The sequence below is a fragment of the Suncus etruscus genome, chromosome 12 (assembly GCF_024139225.1).
Source record: "Suncus etruscus isolate mSunEtr1 chromosome 12, mSunEtr1.pri.cur, whole genome shotgun sequence".
In the NCBI taxonomy this organism is placed as follows: domain Eukaryota; kingdom Metazoa; phylum Chordata; class Mammalia; order Eulipotyphla; family Soricidae; genus Suncus; species Suncus etruscus.
The window spans coordinates 101,789,516-101,805,126 of record NC_064859.1 but is presented as its reverse complement, the minus strand read 5'-3'; the positions used below and the strand labels follow the sequence as shown (position 1 = coordinate 101,805,126).

Here is a 15,611-nt window from a genome sequence, read left to right as displayed (position 1 = left end):
CTCATTCTATGTGCAAGGCAAATGCCCTACCCCCATGCTATCTCTCCGGCCCCAAAGCTGGGCTCTTAACCCAAATTCCAACAATTAAGCCTGTAGTCTAGACCGGCCCTGTTTTCATAAAACCAAACAGCTTTGTTCGGGAGCCACACCCTGTGGCGCTCACTCAGGGCTTACTCCTGGTTCTGAGCTCAGGAATCATTCCTGGTGGTGCTCAGGGGAACATCTCTTTTTGGGGGTCAGGATACACCTGGCTCAGGCGCTCAGGGCTTGCTCCTGGCTCTGTGCCCCAGTGGGCTCGGCAGATCGTATGTGGTGCCAAGGATTGAACCCAGGTGTCCTACCCGCTGTGTTTTAGCTCCAGTTCTCAAGGCCAGAGTTTGCATGTCATCCTTGCGCAGGGGCCATGCTAATCTTCACTGTACCGTTCCAGTTTAGTATATATGCTGCAGAAGCGAGCACTCAAGGCCAGAGTTCGAACTTTAGATATTCATCTTACTACATTCTCTTTTGTTTTGTTTTTGGGTCACACCCGGCGGTGCTCAGGGGTTCCTCCTGGCTCCACACTCAGAAATCGCTCCTGGCAGGCTTGGGGGACCTTATGGGATGCCGGGATTCAAACTACTGTCCTGCATGCAAGGCAAATACCCTACCTCCATGCTATCTCTCCAGCCCATCATCTTACTACACTCTTGTTTGTTTTTATTTTGGGCCACACCCAGTTGTGCTCAGAACTCAATCTGGCTCTATACTCCAGGATCTTGGCGGGATTCTGGGCTCGTGGGGTGCCCAGAATTCAACCCAACTTAACCAAGTGCTAGGCAAGAGTCCTGCCGCTGTACTCTCTCGAGGGCCTGGGCATGAAGTCAAAACCTTCCTGAGGCTTTCCAGAACGGGACCGTGCTGAAGGCTGCCTGCCCGAGCGAGGTTCACCCTTCGCCAGCTAGCATGGAGAAAGCAAAGAGGGCTGGTGGCTGGCTGCAGGATTCATTCAGGTCAATGTTGTGCCCAGGGCTCCCCGACAACCCACCGCAGTTCAAATCAGTCCCACTAGGAGCCGCTGTACCCAAGGGATGAGCTCAGTAACTTTGGGTTTTGGTTTTGTGCCACACCAGGCGGCGCTCAGGGGTTACTCCTGGTTCTGTGCTCGGGATGGGATGATGGGGATCAAACCTGGGTCAGCCGTGTGGCAAGGCAAAACGCCCTATCCACTGGGTCGACCCTTGGCCCTCAACTCTAGAATTCTGAGGCCTCAACCTCGGTCTAAGGACCCCAGGACAGTGGCATGATGGACGAATCCTGACGAAGAAGCAGAAGCAGACGCACTTCTGGGGGATCATTTTTGGGGGGATGGATCATTTTAATCAGAAGAGAGACTGGGCAGGCCTGGAGCCCATCGGGGGTGGGGGGCGAGAACGAGAGTCCTGGCTGCGAATATCAGGGCAGGAATCTGGAGCCAGGTGCTCCCAGGGGTGCAGCCGCCTCCTCAGGCCACCGAGAACGTGAACCACGTGGTGTGGTTGTACTCCTGGCCGGGCCTCAGCAGCGTGGAGGGGAAGTGAGGCTGTGAGGGGAAAAGAAGGGGACATGAAGTTACAGCAGGGCCCATCTGGAAACTGCCCGGCCCAGAGGGGGACAGGCCAAAGACCTCCGAGTCGCACGTGGGACCACTCGGGGTCCCTCCCAGCATGCTCAGACAGACCAGCCTGGAGCCCACCCGTGACTGGCCCACTATCCTGCTGAACAGAGGGGCACCGTGGCCCTGTGAGCTGGGCCTGTCCTGGGCTCAGCTCTGAGCAGTCATGGGGTAGCCCAGGAAGAGAAAGTTGGGGGGACCCACATGGAATAAGATTTCTCACTCTTCAAATGGTGCTGGGAAGGGAGGGCAGGAAGGCAGGATGAGCTGGGGGACTCGGTGTCTGAGCCGTGGGGGACAGCGTGAACATCCCCAGACCAGTTACCTGGTTGACGGCGTCAGGCCAGCTCTGCGTCTCCAGGCAGAAGCCCGAGTGCTTCGGGTAGGTGACACCACCCTTGCCGCGCAGCGAACCGTCCAGGAAGTTGCCCGTATAGAACTGGACCCCCGGCTGGGTGCTGGACACCTCCAGCACACGACCGCTGGCAGGGTGGCGGACCCTGGGGATAGAGCTGGTTATAGGGGAGTCCCTGCAGTCCAGCCCCAATCCCACCTGGGACCCCTGGGGGGGGACGTGGATCCTGGCCATGTGGGGCACTGGGGTGTGAGTGGAGGAAGGGCTGAGTCTCCTCATCCTGAGTCTCCAAGGGCCTCCCCCCAAACCAGATTCTCCCCTCCGCTGCACCCACCGAGCACAGAGACGCTTCTCCCCGGATCTCTCGAAGCAGAAGTTGTGGTCGAAGCCGGGGAGTCCCAGCTCCTGCAGGCGCCTCCCCAGCTGCACTGGAGTCCGGAGGTCAAAGGCCGTGCCCTGCACCGGGACCACTTCTCCTGGGGGCCAGACAGCAAAACGGGGGTCAGTGCCTAAGGACCTGCACCCAAATCTTTGTCTCATTTCTAGAATCGGACTAGGAGGAGCACCGACCACTGAGCTGTAGGCAAGAGGATGCGGAATTTTGTGGTTAGGGGCCACACCCAGAGATCACTCCCGGCAGACTGGGGGACCCGACGGAATGCTAGGGAGCGAATCCTGGTCAGTCATGTGCAAGGTCTTCCCTGCTGTTCTACTGCTCTGGTGTTCTGGACCTTGGGTTATATTCTTTCTTTATTTTTATTTTGGGGTCACACCCGGTTGTGCTCAGGGGTTCCTCCTGGCTCTACGCTCAGAAATCAGTCCTGGCAGGCTTGGGGGACCATATGAGATGCTGGGAATCGAACCGGAGTTCATCCGGGGTTGGCTGTGTGCCATGCAAATGCCCTACCGCTGTGCTATTGCTCCGGCCCCTGGCACATGGAACATTTAGGTGACTCAGAGTTGCATCCAGTGGCGTCCCAGGGTCTCAGGCGTGGCTGGGCAGCACCGCTGTCCCACCGCTGCAGACCTGCTGCCCTGACTGAGCTCTGATTCTTGCCTGCTCCTCACAGCGCTGGGTGTCAGTGCCCAGGTCCCGTCTAGACTCTCCCAGTTTGGAATTTTAGTCTCGCAGAAACTTGCCTCAAGCTCCCCTGGAAAAGCCACAGAGTACAGCGAACGTAGGGCCGGCGGCGAACAGGGAAGACCCAGCCAGGCTCCTCTCACCCACCTGTAGGGATCATGTTGGCGTCCACCGGCAGGTAGGCATCAGCTGCGATGGTGACTTCGTGGTCATATATATCGGGGGACCCCTGGCAGGGGAGAGGGAAAGGGGAGTTCACGTGGAATTTCGCTCTGTGGAGTAACTCAGTTCTGCAGAAATGTTCTCAGCCCCGGGACCACAGCAGTGGCACTTGAGGCAGGGCGTCTGCCTTGCATGCACGCTAACCTAGGACGGACCACAGGTTCGATCTCCTGGTGTCCCATATGGTCCTCCAAGCCAGGAGCGATTTCTGAGCGCATAGCCAGGAGTAACTTCTGAGCCTCAACAGGTGTGGCCCAAAAAACAACAACAACAAAAAACAGAAACATTCTCAGCCATGACAGATACTTGTAGGAATCTCCTTGGGGTGAACTGGGGGGAGATGATTAAGAGGTTTACTTGGAGGAGGCCAGAGCAACAGTACAGAGGGGAGGGTGTTTGCCTTGCACATGGTTGACTGGGGTTCCATCTCCGGCATCCCATAGGGTCCCCCAAGACTGCCAGGAGTGATTCCTGAGCATCACCAGGTGTGGCCCAAAAACCAAAAAAAAAAAGGGGCCGGAGAGATAGCACAGCGGTAGCGTCTTTGCCTTGCAAGCGCTGACCAAGGACCAATGGTGGTTCGAATCCCGGCATCCCATATGGTCCCCCGTGCCTGCCAGGAGTGATTTCTGAGCAAAGAGCCAGGAGTAACCCCTGAGCATCGCCGGGTGTGGCCCAAAAAAAAAAAAAAAAAAAAAAAACCAAAAAAACCAAAAAAAAAAAAAATTCACTTGGGTTGGGGACCTAGGATCTGCACACAACAACGGGAATGGGGGAGCATCTCACAGAAGGACCCCAGCCTGCATTTCTCTTCGCTTAGGCAAAGGCAGAGTCAGAGGTGGCTTGAAGGCATTTGGACTCAGATCTTCAGCAAAACAATAAGAGGCCTCAGAGCAGCAGAGGGCAGAGCAAAGGTCCTGGGACTGCAGAGAGCGGCTGGAGGGGGAATGTCTGTCACTCCCTCTTCCAGAGGGCTCCTTCCAGCCCCAGCACTGTGGCCACCCTCTTCCTCCACTCATTTCTCCTTCTCCTCCATATTGAGGGGCTGCACACTTCTGGGGGATGCACAGAGACCAACCTCCTTTTTTTTTTTTTTGGTTTTTTTTTGGGCCATACCCGTTTGACGCTCAGGGGTTACTCCTGGCTATGTGCTTAGAAATTGCCCCTGGCTTGGGGGGACCATATGGGACGCCGGGGGATCGAACCGCGGTCCTTCCTTGGCTAGCGCTTGCAAGGCAGACACCTTACCTCCAGCGCCACCTACCCGGCCCCAGAGACCAACCTCCTTACATGATCCACAGAAGCTGAAACTTTTTTTTTTTTCGGGCCACACCCGTTTGATGCTCAGGGGTTACTCCTGGCTAAGTGCTCAGAAATTGCCCCTGGCTTGGGGGGACCCTATGGTACGCCGGGGGATCAAACCGCAGTCGAGATCTTTCCTTGGCTAGCGCTTGCGAGGCAGACACCTTACTTCGAGCGCCACCTCGCCACCCCCCTGAAACTATGTCAACAGCATGGAGGGTTCAGGGCTGTAGCCCAGATTCAGAGCATCCAGGGGCTGGAGCAAAGTACAGTGGTAGGGCCGGAGAGATAGCATGGAGGTAAGGCAAGGCGTTTGCCTTTCATGCAGAAGGACAGTGGTTCGAATTCCAGCATCCCATATGGTCCCTTGAGCCTGCCAGGAGTGATTTCTGAGTGTAGTCAGGAGGAACCCCTGAACGCTGCCGGGTGTGACCCCAAAACCAAAAACCAAAACAAACAAACAAACAAAAAAACTGTGCAAGGTAAATGCCCTCCACTGTGCTATCACTGTGGCCCTACCATTTTTTTCCCCTCCTTTTGGGTTTTGTTTAGTTTTTGCTGTTGGCCAAGCCCCAGCCATGCTCAAGCCTTACTTTATTCTCTGCCTCCTGCCAGGTGTCAGAGCTCAAACCTGGGCCCACCTGGGCAAGGCAAGTGCCCTACCTGCTGTGCTGCCTCTTCAGACCCCGAGCTAGGGCTGGACAGGGGCAGAGACCTCGCAGGGACTGAGACCACGCACAGTTCCAGAGCCCCAGGTTGGAAGTTCCTGCTGGGAGGCGCTGCTGGGTGGGTGGGCACGAGGAGATTGGCACAGGGCAGCAGATGCCAGCTGCATTCCCGCTGTTATGGAACCGTCCTGAGACTGAGTGGGGAGTTTGTCTGAAATAGCAATGAGTCATCTGAGCGCACGGGAAACTGAGCCAGCTTGGCCAATGTCCCCTGGCTGGGTTGGCACCGCCACTTACTGGGCACCTACTATGTGCCACCTGCCTCCTGCGTGGACACTGCTCGTCTCAGCAGGGCAACTTCTGGCTGGGGAAACGGCCCCTCCACTCACCTGGCCCGCCAGGTTGAAATACGAATGGTTGGTGAGGCTGACCGGGGTGGGCCGTGTGGTCTGTGCTCGGTAGTTGACCTGGAGCTCGGACCCCTCCAGGGTGTATGTCACCCAGACCTTCAGCTCCCCCGGGTAGCCTTCCTCGCCATCCACGCTGACCCTCGAGAACTGGACACCGTTGGGCAGCAGCTGTGGGGTCCAGAGCACCTGGGCAGAGAGTTTCAGATGTGGTCAGTCATCCCAGAGGGACACCGCCAGCAGGAATTCCTGAGCACAGAGCTAGGAGTAAGTCCTGAGTGCTTCTGGATGTGGCCCCAAAACAAAACAAAACAGAGACGGCAATAAAACAGGCTGAAGGGATAGCACAGTAGTAGGGCGTTTGCCTTGCATGTGGCTGATCTAGAAGGACCTTGGTTTGATCCCCGATGTCCCATATGGTTCCCCGAGAAAGTAATTTCTGAGCACATAGTCAGGAATAACCCCTGAGCATCACAGGGTGTGACCCAAAAGCCAAAACAACAACAACAACAACGAAACATCAGTGGCCAAGTGATAACACAGCAGGTAGGTGTTTGCCCTGTATGCAGCCGACCAGGGTTTGATCCCCGCGTCTCATAGTGTTTCCCAAGCCTTCCAGGAGCAATTTCTGAGCGCAGAGCCAGGAGCAATCCCCAACCACTGATGGATGTGGCCCAGAAACAAAAACAAAACAAACAAAAACATCAAACGTGGCACCTCTAAGCCGAGTGCCCTGGCCAGTGGCGCTGATGTCACAGATGTCTCAGTTCTCAGAACAGGTTTTCAGGGGCCCTCGCCAGTCCACATGTGCCTCCCACAATTCAAGGGAAACACAGAGCACCCCACTCCTCTAGGCTTTCTATTAAGGGGGGGGGAAATGCCAAAAGTCGGGGCCGGAGAGATAGTATGGAAGTAAGGGTTTGCCTTGAATGCAGAAGGACAGTGGTTCGAATCCCAACATCCCATATGGTCCCCTGAGCCTGCCAGGAGCGATTTCTGAACGTAGAGTCAGGAGCGCTGCTGGGTGGGACCCAAAAACAAAACCAAAAACAAAAAAAAGTCACCTGCAGGGGGCCAGACACACAGTCCATGGGTTGAGGCACTTAACCTTGAACGCAGCCAACCCTGGTTTGCCACACGCGGTCCTCCTGAGCACCGCTGAGAGGAGCCAGGAAAGGCCTGAGCAGCCCTGGGAGCTGCCCCCCAATAAAGTCACCCACAGCCCTGGATAGATTAAGGTGATATGGCTGAACATTTGTTCCCTCTCCTTACGGCAGTTTGTGTCTGCTGCCCGCTCAGGGCGAAGCTAGACTGTTCTTCCCCACAGGCAGGAGGGCAGTGAGGGGTCCCCCCACCATGATTGGGGCCCCAGACCCCCACGGCCCTCACCTGGGGCTTCCTGCCAAGGACAGGGATGCTGGCCATCGTCCCCCATGGGGGAAACTGTTGGCAATTGGAATAGACTCATCTTCATCAGAAATTAATTTTACACCCAATTATCTCCCAGAAATGTTGATCTTACTTAAAATATGCAGCTTGACATATGTGCGATGAAAACAAGAGGGGCCGGGCGGTGGCGCTCGAGGTAAGGTGCCTACCTTACCTGCGCTAGCCTAGGAGACGGACCGCGGTTCGATCCCCCGGCGTCCCATATGGTCCCCCAAGCCAGGAGCAACTTCTGAGCGCATAGCCAGGAGTAACCCCTGAGCGTCACCGGGTGTGGCCCAAAAACCAAAAAAAAAAAAAAAAAAAAAAAAAAAACAAGAAAAAAATATTCAGCCGGCGAGGTGGCGCTCGAGGTAAGGTGTCTGCTGGGATTTGAACCACCGAACTTCTGCATGAAAGGTAAACACTCTATCTCCATGCTGTCTCTCCGGCCCCAAGGATAAATTTCTGATTGTGCTCAGGGGTCACTCCTAGTAGTAATCAGGGGACCATCTGGAAGGCCTAGATCAAATCCATGTTGACTGTGTGCAAGGCAAGTGCCCCACCTGCTGTGCTGTCTCTCCAGGTCCTAGTGGTTAATTTTTTGTTTGTTTGGTTTTGGGTTTTGGTTTTTGGGTCATACCAGCAGGTCAGCGCTCGGGGGTTACTCCTGGCTCTACACTCAGAAGTCGCTCCTGGCAGGCTCGGGGGACCGTGTGGGATGCCAGAATTCGAACCACCGTCCTTCTGCATGCAAGGCAAATGTCTCACCTCCATGCCATCTCTTCGGCCCCCTGGTGGTGAAATTTTATTAATTTAATTTTTTTGGCTTTAGGGCCACACTCAGAAGTGCTCACGACTTATTCCTGGCTCTGCACTCAGGAATCACTCCCCGGAGCGTGGGGGACCTTAAGGGATGTCAGAGATCCAACCTGGGCAGGCCGCGTGCAAGGCAAGCTCCCTCCCTGCTGTGCTATCATTCCAGCCCATCTGGAAGTGGATTTTGAACCATTTCCCTGTTAAAACTCAAGTGCCCCCCCCCGCGTCTGTCCCTCCAGCCAGATGTGAACCCAGCACAGCGCCTCGAGTGTGGGGGGCCCTCAAGCAGGAGTGGGGGCGCCTCACCTTGTCGAAGCCCTGGAAGCCGCCGTGCAGGCTGTTGGGCTCTCGGTTTATGGGCAGCTGGTACTCCTGCCCGTCCAGTGTGAAGCGGCCCTTGGCGATCCGGTTGGCCACTCTGCCCACCACTGCTCCGAAGTACGGCTGCTTCTGCAGGTAGCCTGGAAGGCGGGGACAGGGGTGAAACCTCAGGGCAGAGGCCATCGTACAGCAGGGAGGGTGTTTGCCTTGCACGCGTTGGACCCAGGTCTGCTCCCTGGCATCCCATGGGGTCCCCCAAGTCCATCAGAAGTGATTCCTGAGCACAGGACCAGGAGTATGCTCTGAGTGTTGCTGGGTGTGGGCTACAAAGCCAAAAAGCCAAAAACAAAAAAGGTAAAAAAAAAAAAAAAAAAGGCTGGAGAGATAGCATGGAGGTAGGGCGTTAGTTAGCTATTGCAAGTCAGCCCCTGAAGAGGTTGACTGACGGAGGGATGGAGGATGAGGTCTTTCCCCTCCAGCTTGGAGCATGCGTCTGCCACTCTGTTCAGCCAGCGGTTCTGAGGTGAAGTGGTGGGTAAACAGCTCGCAGACAGTCAGGCTTGTGGAAATATTAGCTTTATTCGGTGGACAAGACTGAAGTCCAAAGTCTCAGCCTCAGTTCCAGCCAAAAGCCCCTCGCCTTCCACAGACCCTTGTTTTTATCCCCCAGAATCAGGTACCACCCAATGGTGGAAGCAGAATCAGGTACCATCCTAGGGTGGCGGCAGAACACCAGGTCACCAATCAGGGTAGGGTCAGTAACATAATAATCCCATAAAATGTTTAGCCTTGCATGCAGAAAGACAGAGGTTAGAATCCCGACATCTCATATGGTCCCAAGCCTGCCAGGAGTTATTTCTGAGTGCATAGCCAGGAGGAACCCCTGAGCACTGCGGGTGTGACCCAAAAACCAAAAAAAAAAAGGTAAAAAAAAAAAAAAAACTTTGTTCAAGAACATAATAAGAAAACTAAAAACCCCAACACAAACAAAACAGAAAAAACACACCAGCTTCAGTCAGGTCCAGAGATGGACTCCATGTGCTGGGCACTGGCAGGTGGGACCCAGAGTCTGGTCCTTGGGATCCCACAGCGGTCCTCCCGAACACTGCCAGGAGTAACAGCATCTGAGCATCCCCAGTGCGGCCCCAAACCCAACATTTCGTACTGAGAGATTTGGGTTTTCTGGGCTTTGCTTGCCAGGAGGCTCTAAGAGGTGATAGGGGGACGCAGGGGACATTTGCAAGGACACAGCCGGGGCTGAGGATCTAAAGTCAGAGTCCCAGGGCCCTGCGATGCGTCCAGCCAGCAGTGCTCAGGAGCTCCAGGTTTACATCAGGGGTGCTAAGGCTGAGGTAGAACCTGGACCCAAGCCAAGACACTGGAACCCAGCGCTTGATCCCTGGGCCCAGAAATTATTTCCTGTTTTTTGTTTGTTGGTTTGGGGGGGGGGCCACATCCAGTGGCTCTCAGTGTTACTCCTGGCTCTGCACCAGAAACTGCTCCTGGCAGGTCAGGGGATCATATGGGATGCTAGGGATTGAACCCAGGTCCATTCTGTGTTGGCTGCGTGCAAGGAAAACGCCCTACTGCTGTGCTATTACTCTGGCACCTCTCTGCTGTGTTTTTCTTTTTTTGTTTGTTTGTTTTGGGGTCACACCTGGCAGTGCTCAGGGGTTCCTCCTGGCTCTATGCTCAGAAATCGCTCCTGGCAGGCTCGGGGGACTGTATGGGATGCCGGGATTCGAACCACCTTCCTTCTGCATGTAAGGCAAATGCTTTATCTCCATGCTATCTCTGGCCACCGTTTGTTTTTTTTAACTTTATTTATTTATTGATTTTTTGGCCACACCCAGCGCCACTCAGAAATCACCCCTGGCTGGCTGGGGGCCCATATGGGGTGCTGGGAATCGGTCCCTCCCGGGTCGGCCACATGAAAGGCAAATGCCCTATGGCTCTCTCTGGACCTGTCTTGTGGTGTTTGGAGCAAATATTTAATCCACAAGCAGCTTCAACTGTCTGGATTCCTCCCCAGGACAGAGTCAACCCCGGGGACACTCAGTTGGGCAAGTCTGAGGGAGTGGAACCAACTCTTCTCCAGCCAGGCCCATTTTGTTCCAGTGCAGGACTCGGTTTGGGGTTTGGACACCCCAAAGCCCAGGCTCAAAGGAGCAGCGATTCCAACCAGAGTCCTTTAGGGGGATTGCAGGGAGGGGGAGATGGGGCGAAAGCACTTCTATACTCCCACTTCCCCGGAAGTCATCCTGGACTTGCTGGAAACACTACTCTATTTATTTATTTATTTATTTATTTATTTATTTATTTATTTATTTATTTATTTATTTGGGTTTTTGGACCACCTGGCGGCACTCGGGGTTACTCCTGGCTCTGTGCTCAGAAATCGCTCCTGGGATGGGGCCGGGCGGTGGCGCTGGAGGTAAGGTGCCTGCCTTGCCTGCGCTAGCCTAGGACGGACCGCGGTTCGATCCCCCGGCGTCCCATATGGTCCCCCAAGCCAGGAGCGACTTCTGAGCGCATAGCCAGGAGTAACCCCTGAGCGTCACCGGGTGTGGCCCAAAAACCAAAAACCAAAAAAAAAAAAAAAAAAAGAAATCGCTCCTGGCAGGCATGGGGACCATATGGGAATCGAACCACTGTTGGTCCTGGGTCAGCTGCTTGCAAGGCAAAGCACAGCCTTACCACTGTGCTGTATCTCTCCGGCCCAATAATCTTTTTTTTTTTAATTTTAATCTTTATTTGTAGTTCTTTCTCTAACTGCACTCGCCACTCTTTGTGACAAGCTTCATATTGTGAGCCAGCCCTTCCAGCCCTCATCTCTATTGTCTCTGTGGATTCTGACCATAATGTCTTTTTTTTCTTTTTTCTTTTTTTTTTTTTGATTTTTGGTTTTTGGGTCACACCAGGCAGCGCTCAGGGGACCATATGGGATGCTGGGATTCGAACCACCAACCTTCTGCATGCAAGGCAAACGCCTTTACCTCCATGTTATCTTTCCAGCCCTGTCTTATTTTTCTTACAACCAGAGCACTAGGAGCCGGAGCGATAGCCTTGCACATGGTCAACACAGGACAGATCCCAGGAGCGACTTCTGAGCTCATAGCCAGGAGTAACCCCTGAGTGCCGCTGGGATGGGTGTGACCCCAAAACTAAACAAACAAACAAAAACAAAACCGAAGCACTAATCTTAGTCCTGCGCCGGGGATTGAACCCAGGGCCAAACATCTTCGGCTCAAGTGCCTCATATCCTTGCTCTTTTCCACCAAGTCCCTGGTGGCCCTAATGGCATCATGCTGGATGCCAGTGCTGGGAGAGGGAAGGGATGGGCGGATGGTGAGGCTGGCACTGCGTTCGACTAACAGCAAAGATGCTTTGAGGGGCCGGAGAGATAGCATGGAGGTAAGGTGTTTGCTTTGCATGCAGAAGGTCGGTGGTTCGAATCCCGGCATCCCTTATGGTCCCCCGAGCTTGCCAGGAGTGATTTCTGAGCATAGAGCCAGGAAGAACTCCTGAGCCCCGCAGGTGTGACCCAAAACCCTATAAACAAACAAACAAAAAACCAGTTGATGCCGTTTGCTACAAGAAACTGGTAGGACTGCTACACCGTGGAAAGCTTGGAAGCGAATCTATAAAGTGGACTCGGGCAGTTTGAGCCTCCGTGGTGCTTGGCATGGGGCCCGGGCAGCTCGATCCTAAAGGGGTGTTGAAGGATTGGGCTGGAACACCCGAGCTGCAGGTAAAGCATCCGGATGCCTTGCAGGCTCCCCTCCGGGTCTGAACCCCAGGAGGACCATGGCCCGCAGCAGGAGCCACTCCTGAGGATGCAGCCAGGCCAGACTGAGCACTGTGGGCCGTGGCCCAAAACGGTCTCTGAGCAAGGGCCTCTGGCACCTGAGTGACCAAGAGCTCACGCGAAGGATCTTCGACTCTCGAGGTCTTTGCTCCAGCTCAAGCATCGCTCAGTCACGTGCCATCCCCGCCCTGCTGGCCTGCAGTGGGCCTGGGAGCCGAGGGGGGAAGCAGCTGACCCTTTCTGGCATTTCTTCTCCGATGCTGGGGACCAGGCCCAGCCTCCTGCACCCCAAAGTGTAACCACAGAGCTCTGGCCCTGCCCCAAGTTCTTATCCTCTTTTCTTTGAATTAATCTGACTCAAGAAAAGGCTAAAAAAATAAAATACAAAAGGGGCCAGAGAGCTAGCATGGAGACAGGGTGTTTGCCTTGCAAGCAGAAGAACGGTGGTTCGAATCCTGGTTTCCATATGGTCGTGGCCGTTCCCCCCCCCCCCCCCCCCGAGCCTGCCAGGAGGGATTTCTGAGCGTAGAGCCAGGATGAACCCCTGAGCACTGCTGGGTGTGACCCAAAAACAAAACAAAACTAAACTAAAAAAAGATGCTTTGAAAGTCGTCCTGGTGTGCTCGATTCGGCAGCACATCTACTAAATTTGGAATGATACAGAGATTAGCATGGCCCCTGCGCAAGGATGACACGCAAATGCGTGAAATGTTCCATATTTAAAAAAAAGGAAGGAGGGGAAGGAAGGAAGGAAGGAAGGAAGGAAGAGGAAAGACAGACAGAAAGAAAGAAAGAAAGAAAGAAAGAAAGAAAGAAAGAAGAAAGAAAGAAAGAAAAAGAAAGAAAGAAAGAAAGAAAGAAAGAAAAGAAAAGAAAAGAGAAAGAAAAAAAGAAAGAAGAAAAGAAAGAAAAGAAAGAGGGGCCGGAGAGATAGCATGGAGGTAAAGCGTTTGCCTTTCATGCAGGAGGTCATCGGTTCGAATCCCGACGTCCCATATGGTCCCCCGTGCCTGCCAGGAGCAATTTCTGAGCCTGGAGCCAGGAATAACCCCTGAGCACTGCCTGGTGTGACCCAAAAAACCAAAAAAAAAAAAAAGAAAAGAGAAAGAAAGGAAGGAAGGAAGGAAGGAAGGAAGGAAGGAGGAAGGAAGGAAGGAAGGAAGGAAGGAAGGAAGGAAGGAAGGAAGGAGGGAGGGAGGGAGGAAGGAAGGAGGAAGGAAGGAAGGAGGAAGGAAGGAAGGAAGGAAGGAAGGAAGGAAGGAAGGAAGGAAGGACGGAGGAAGGAAGGAAGGAAAAGGAAGGAAAGAAGAAGATAAGAAAGAAAAGAAAGAAAGAAAGAAAAGAAAAGAGAAAGAGAGAGAAAGAAAGTCGTTCTGGTGATTGCAAGTGGTCTGTCCGGGTTGGAAACATTTCTTAGGGGGATGATTGTTTTTGGGTCACAGCAGGTGGTGATCAGGAATTGCTCCTGACTCTAGGCTCAGAAACTACTCTGGGCGTGCGGGGATCGAACCAGGCCAGCCCCGTGCAGGCCATCCACGCTGTGCGGATTGGTCACTGGCTCTCGTTGGTCTGCCCTGGAGGCCTGAGCTCACTCAGCAATCAAATAAATCTGAATGCGGGAATTTTCCAAGGAAAAAAACTTTCCAAGCGCATGCAAGCCCGTCCCAGTGGGGGTAAACGGAGTTGGAACCAACTCCGCAGTCCCGGGGGGGGGGGGACCCCAGCTACGGGCCTTTGCATTCCCGCACCACAGGGCAGTGGGAAGTTTTCAGGAACCCAAAAGTCAACCAACTGTGCCTAGAGGGGTGCGTGGAACGAGGAAGAAGGAAGTAAGTGCTTTTCCTTTTCCACAGGGCAGGGAGCCAAGCAGTCAGCCTCCTTCGGCCACCCAGGACGGGTTGGGGGCTGTCCCAGGGGGGGTGTGCGTGCCCCCCACTCACCCCGAAAGGCCCTTGCTGGTTGTGCCCAGGCCTGGAGTCATTTCCCTTTCGGCTCTGGGGGGGGGGGGTGTCCCCCCGAAGCCATGCCCGGCTCCTGAGTCCTCTCCTGACTCCCCGCGCGCCCGTGCGCTCTGCCCTGCCCACCTTCCAGGTCGCCGAAGCCCAGAACCACGTCGGCGGCGCGGCCTCCGGTCCTTGACCTCCAGCGCCGAGAGGGTGCAGCCCAGGAGAGGACGTCCAGGCGCAGCTGGTCCGACTGCAGCTGGAACTTTTCCACCGTCCCTGCCCCGGAGGGCAGCGCCCCAAACGTGGAGCGACTCACCGACACCATGGGGCCTTCTGTCCGGGCAGCACGAAAGCCCAGCTCAGAGATCCAAGTTCGCCAAGAGGGGGTGTGTGACCCGCCCCGGCTCCTCCCACGCCCCGGGATTCGGCCGGGACCGCTCCAGAAAAGAGGGGGCCCCCGGGGTTGGGAGGGAGACGCGTGCACAAGGCGGCCCGGAGTCTCCGCGCGCAATGACGCGCTTGGCACAAAGGGGTCGCGCCTCGGTTCCCAATCTGCAGCTGCCTCTCGCCTTCCAAGCTTCGGGCCTTGGGTCACTCTAGGGGCTCCCGAGCACCGGAGCCCATTCGGAAGGGCCGGGTTTTTTTTCTTTTTTTATTTTTGGGTCACACCCGGAGGCACTCAGGGGTTAATCCTGGCTCTGCGCTCAGAAATCGCTCCTGGCAGGCTCAGGGGAACACGGGTGGGCCATGTGCAGGGAAAATGCCCTACTGCTGTGCTATTGTTCTGGCTCCTAGATCTTACTTGCTTTTGTTTGTTTCTTTGTTTGTTTTTTGGCGTTTTGGGCCACACCCGGTGGTGCTCAGGGGTTCTTCCTGGTTCTGCGCTCAGAATTCGCTCCTGGCAGGCTCAAGGACCATCTGGGATGCCAGGGATTGAACCCAGGTCTGCCCCGGGTCATCACGTGCAAGGCAAACGCCCTACCGTTGAGCTATCACTCCAGCCCCTGCCTTTGGGAGTTTTGTGCTGTTCTCTGGCCCCTGGAGGTTGATGGGTCCCCGGGATGTGGAGGGGCGCTTTGCGTTGCCCCTACGCCTGTGCACCAGGGGCAGTGCTGGGCTCTGGACGGCGTCTGGGGTCTGTGGGTAGCGCCTGGGCCAGAATGGGGCCCCTGACTAGAGTGGGGAGAGAAAAGTGTCTTTTGGGAGAGGTTGATTCACAATCGGCAACACTTGGGTTCCTCCTGGCTCTGCACTCAGAAATCGCTCCTTTCTGGGGGATGAGGGGGGCATATGGGATGCCGGAGATCAAACCCGGGTCCGTCCAGGGTTGGCAGCATACAAGGCAAATGCCCTACCGCTGTGCTATCACCTCGGCCGAGGAGAGGAGCCAGATTTTTTTTTTTTTTTGGTTTATTTTGGGCCCACACCCAGTGGACACTCAGGAGTTACTCCTGGCTATGCACTCAGGAAGTCGCTCCTGGCTTGGGGGGAACCATATGGGATAGCCGGGGATTGAACCGTGGTTCGCCCAAGGCTAGCGCAGGCAAGGACAGACACCTTACCTCTAGCGCCAACCGCCCAGCCCCAAGGAGGAGCCAGATTTTTAGGGATCTGGTGGGGTGTG

General features: G+C 55.0%; 1 protein-coding gene and 2 non-coding genes across 3 annotated transcripts; 1 reads left to right on the top strand and 2 right to left on the bottom strand.

The window, feature by feature from the left end:
• Positions 1-353: 353 nt before the first annotated feature.
• On the bottom strand, positions 354-459 carry LOC126025306 (U6 spliceosomal RNA). Its single transcript, XR_007501329.1, has one exon. It is a non-coding gene; the product is annotated as a U6 spliceosomal RNA (small nuclear RNA).
• A 993-nt stretch (positions 460-1,452) lies between these two features.
• GALM (galactose mutarotase) lies at positions 1,453-14,312 on the bottom strand. The gene is given in 9 exon segments (XM_049784269.1): positions 1,453-1,561; positions 1,959-2,133; positions 2,323-2,464; positions 3,217-3,298; positions 5,651-5,857; positions 8,219-8,373; positions 14,126-14,169; positions 14,171-14,204; positions 14,207-14,312. Coding segments are annotated over 9 exon segments (1,023 nt in total). The 3' UTR covers positions 1,453-1,483.
• On the top strand, positions 12,661-12,764 carry LOC126025172 (U6 spliceosomal RNA). Its single transcript, XR_007501217.1, has one exon. It is a non-coding gene; the product is annotated as a U6 spliceosomal RNA (small nuclear RNA).
• Positions 14,313-15,611: the final 1,299 nt, after the last annotated feature.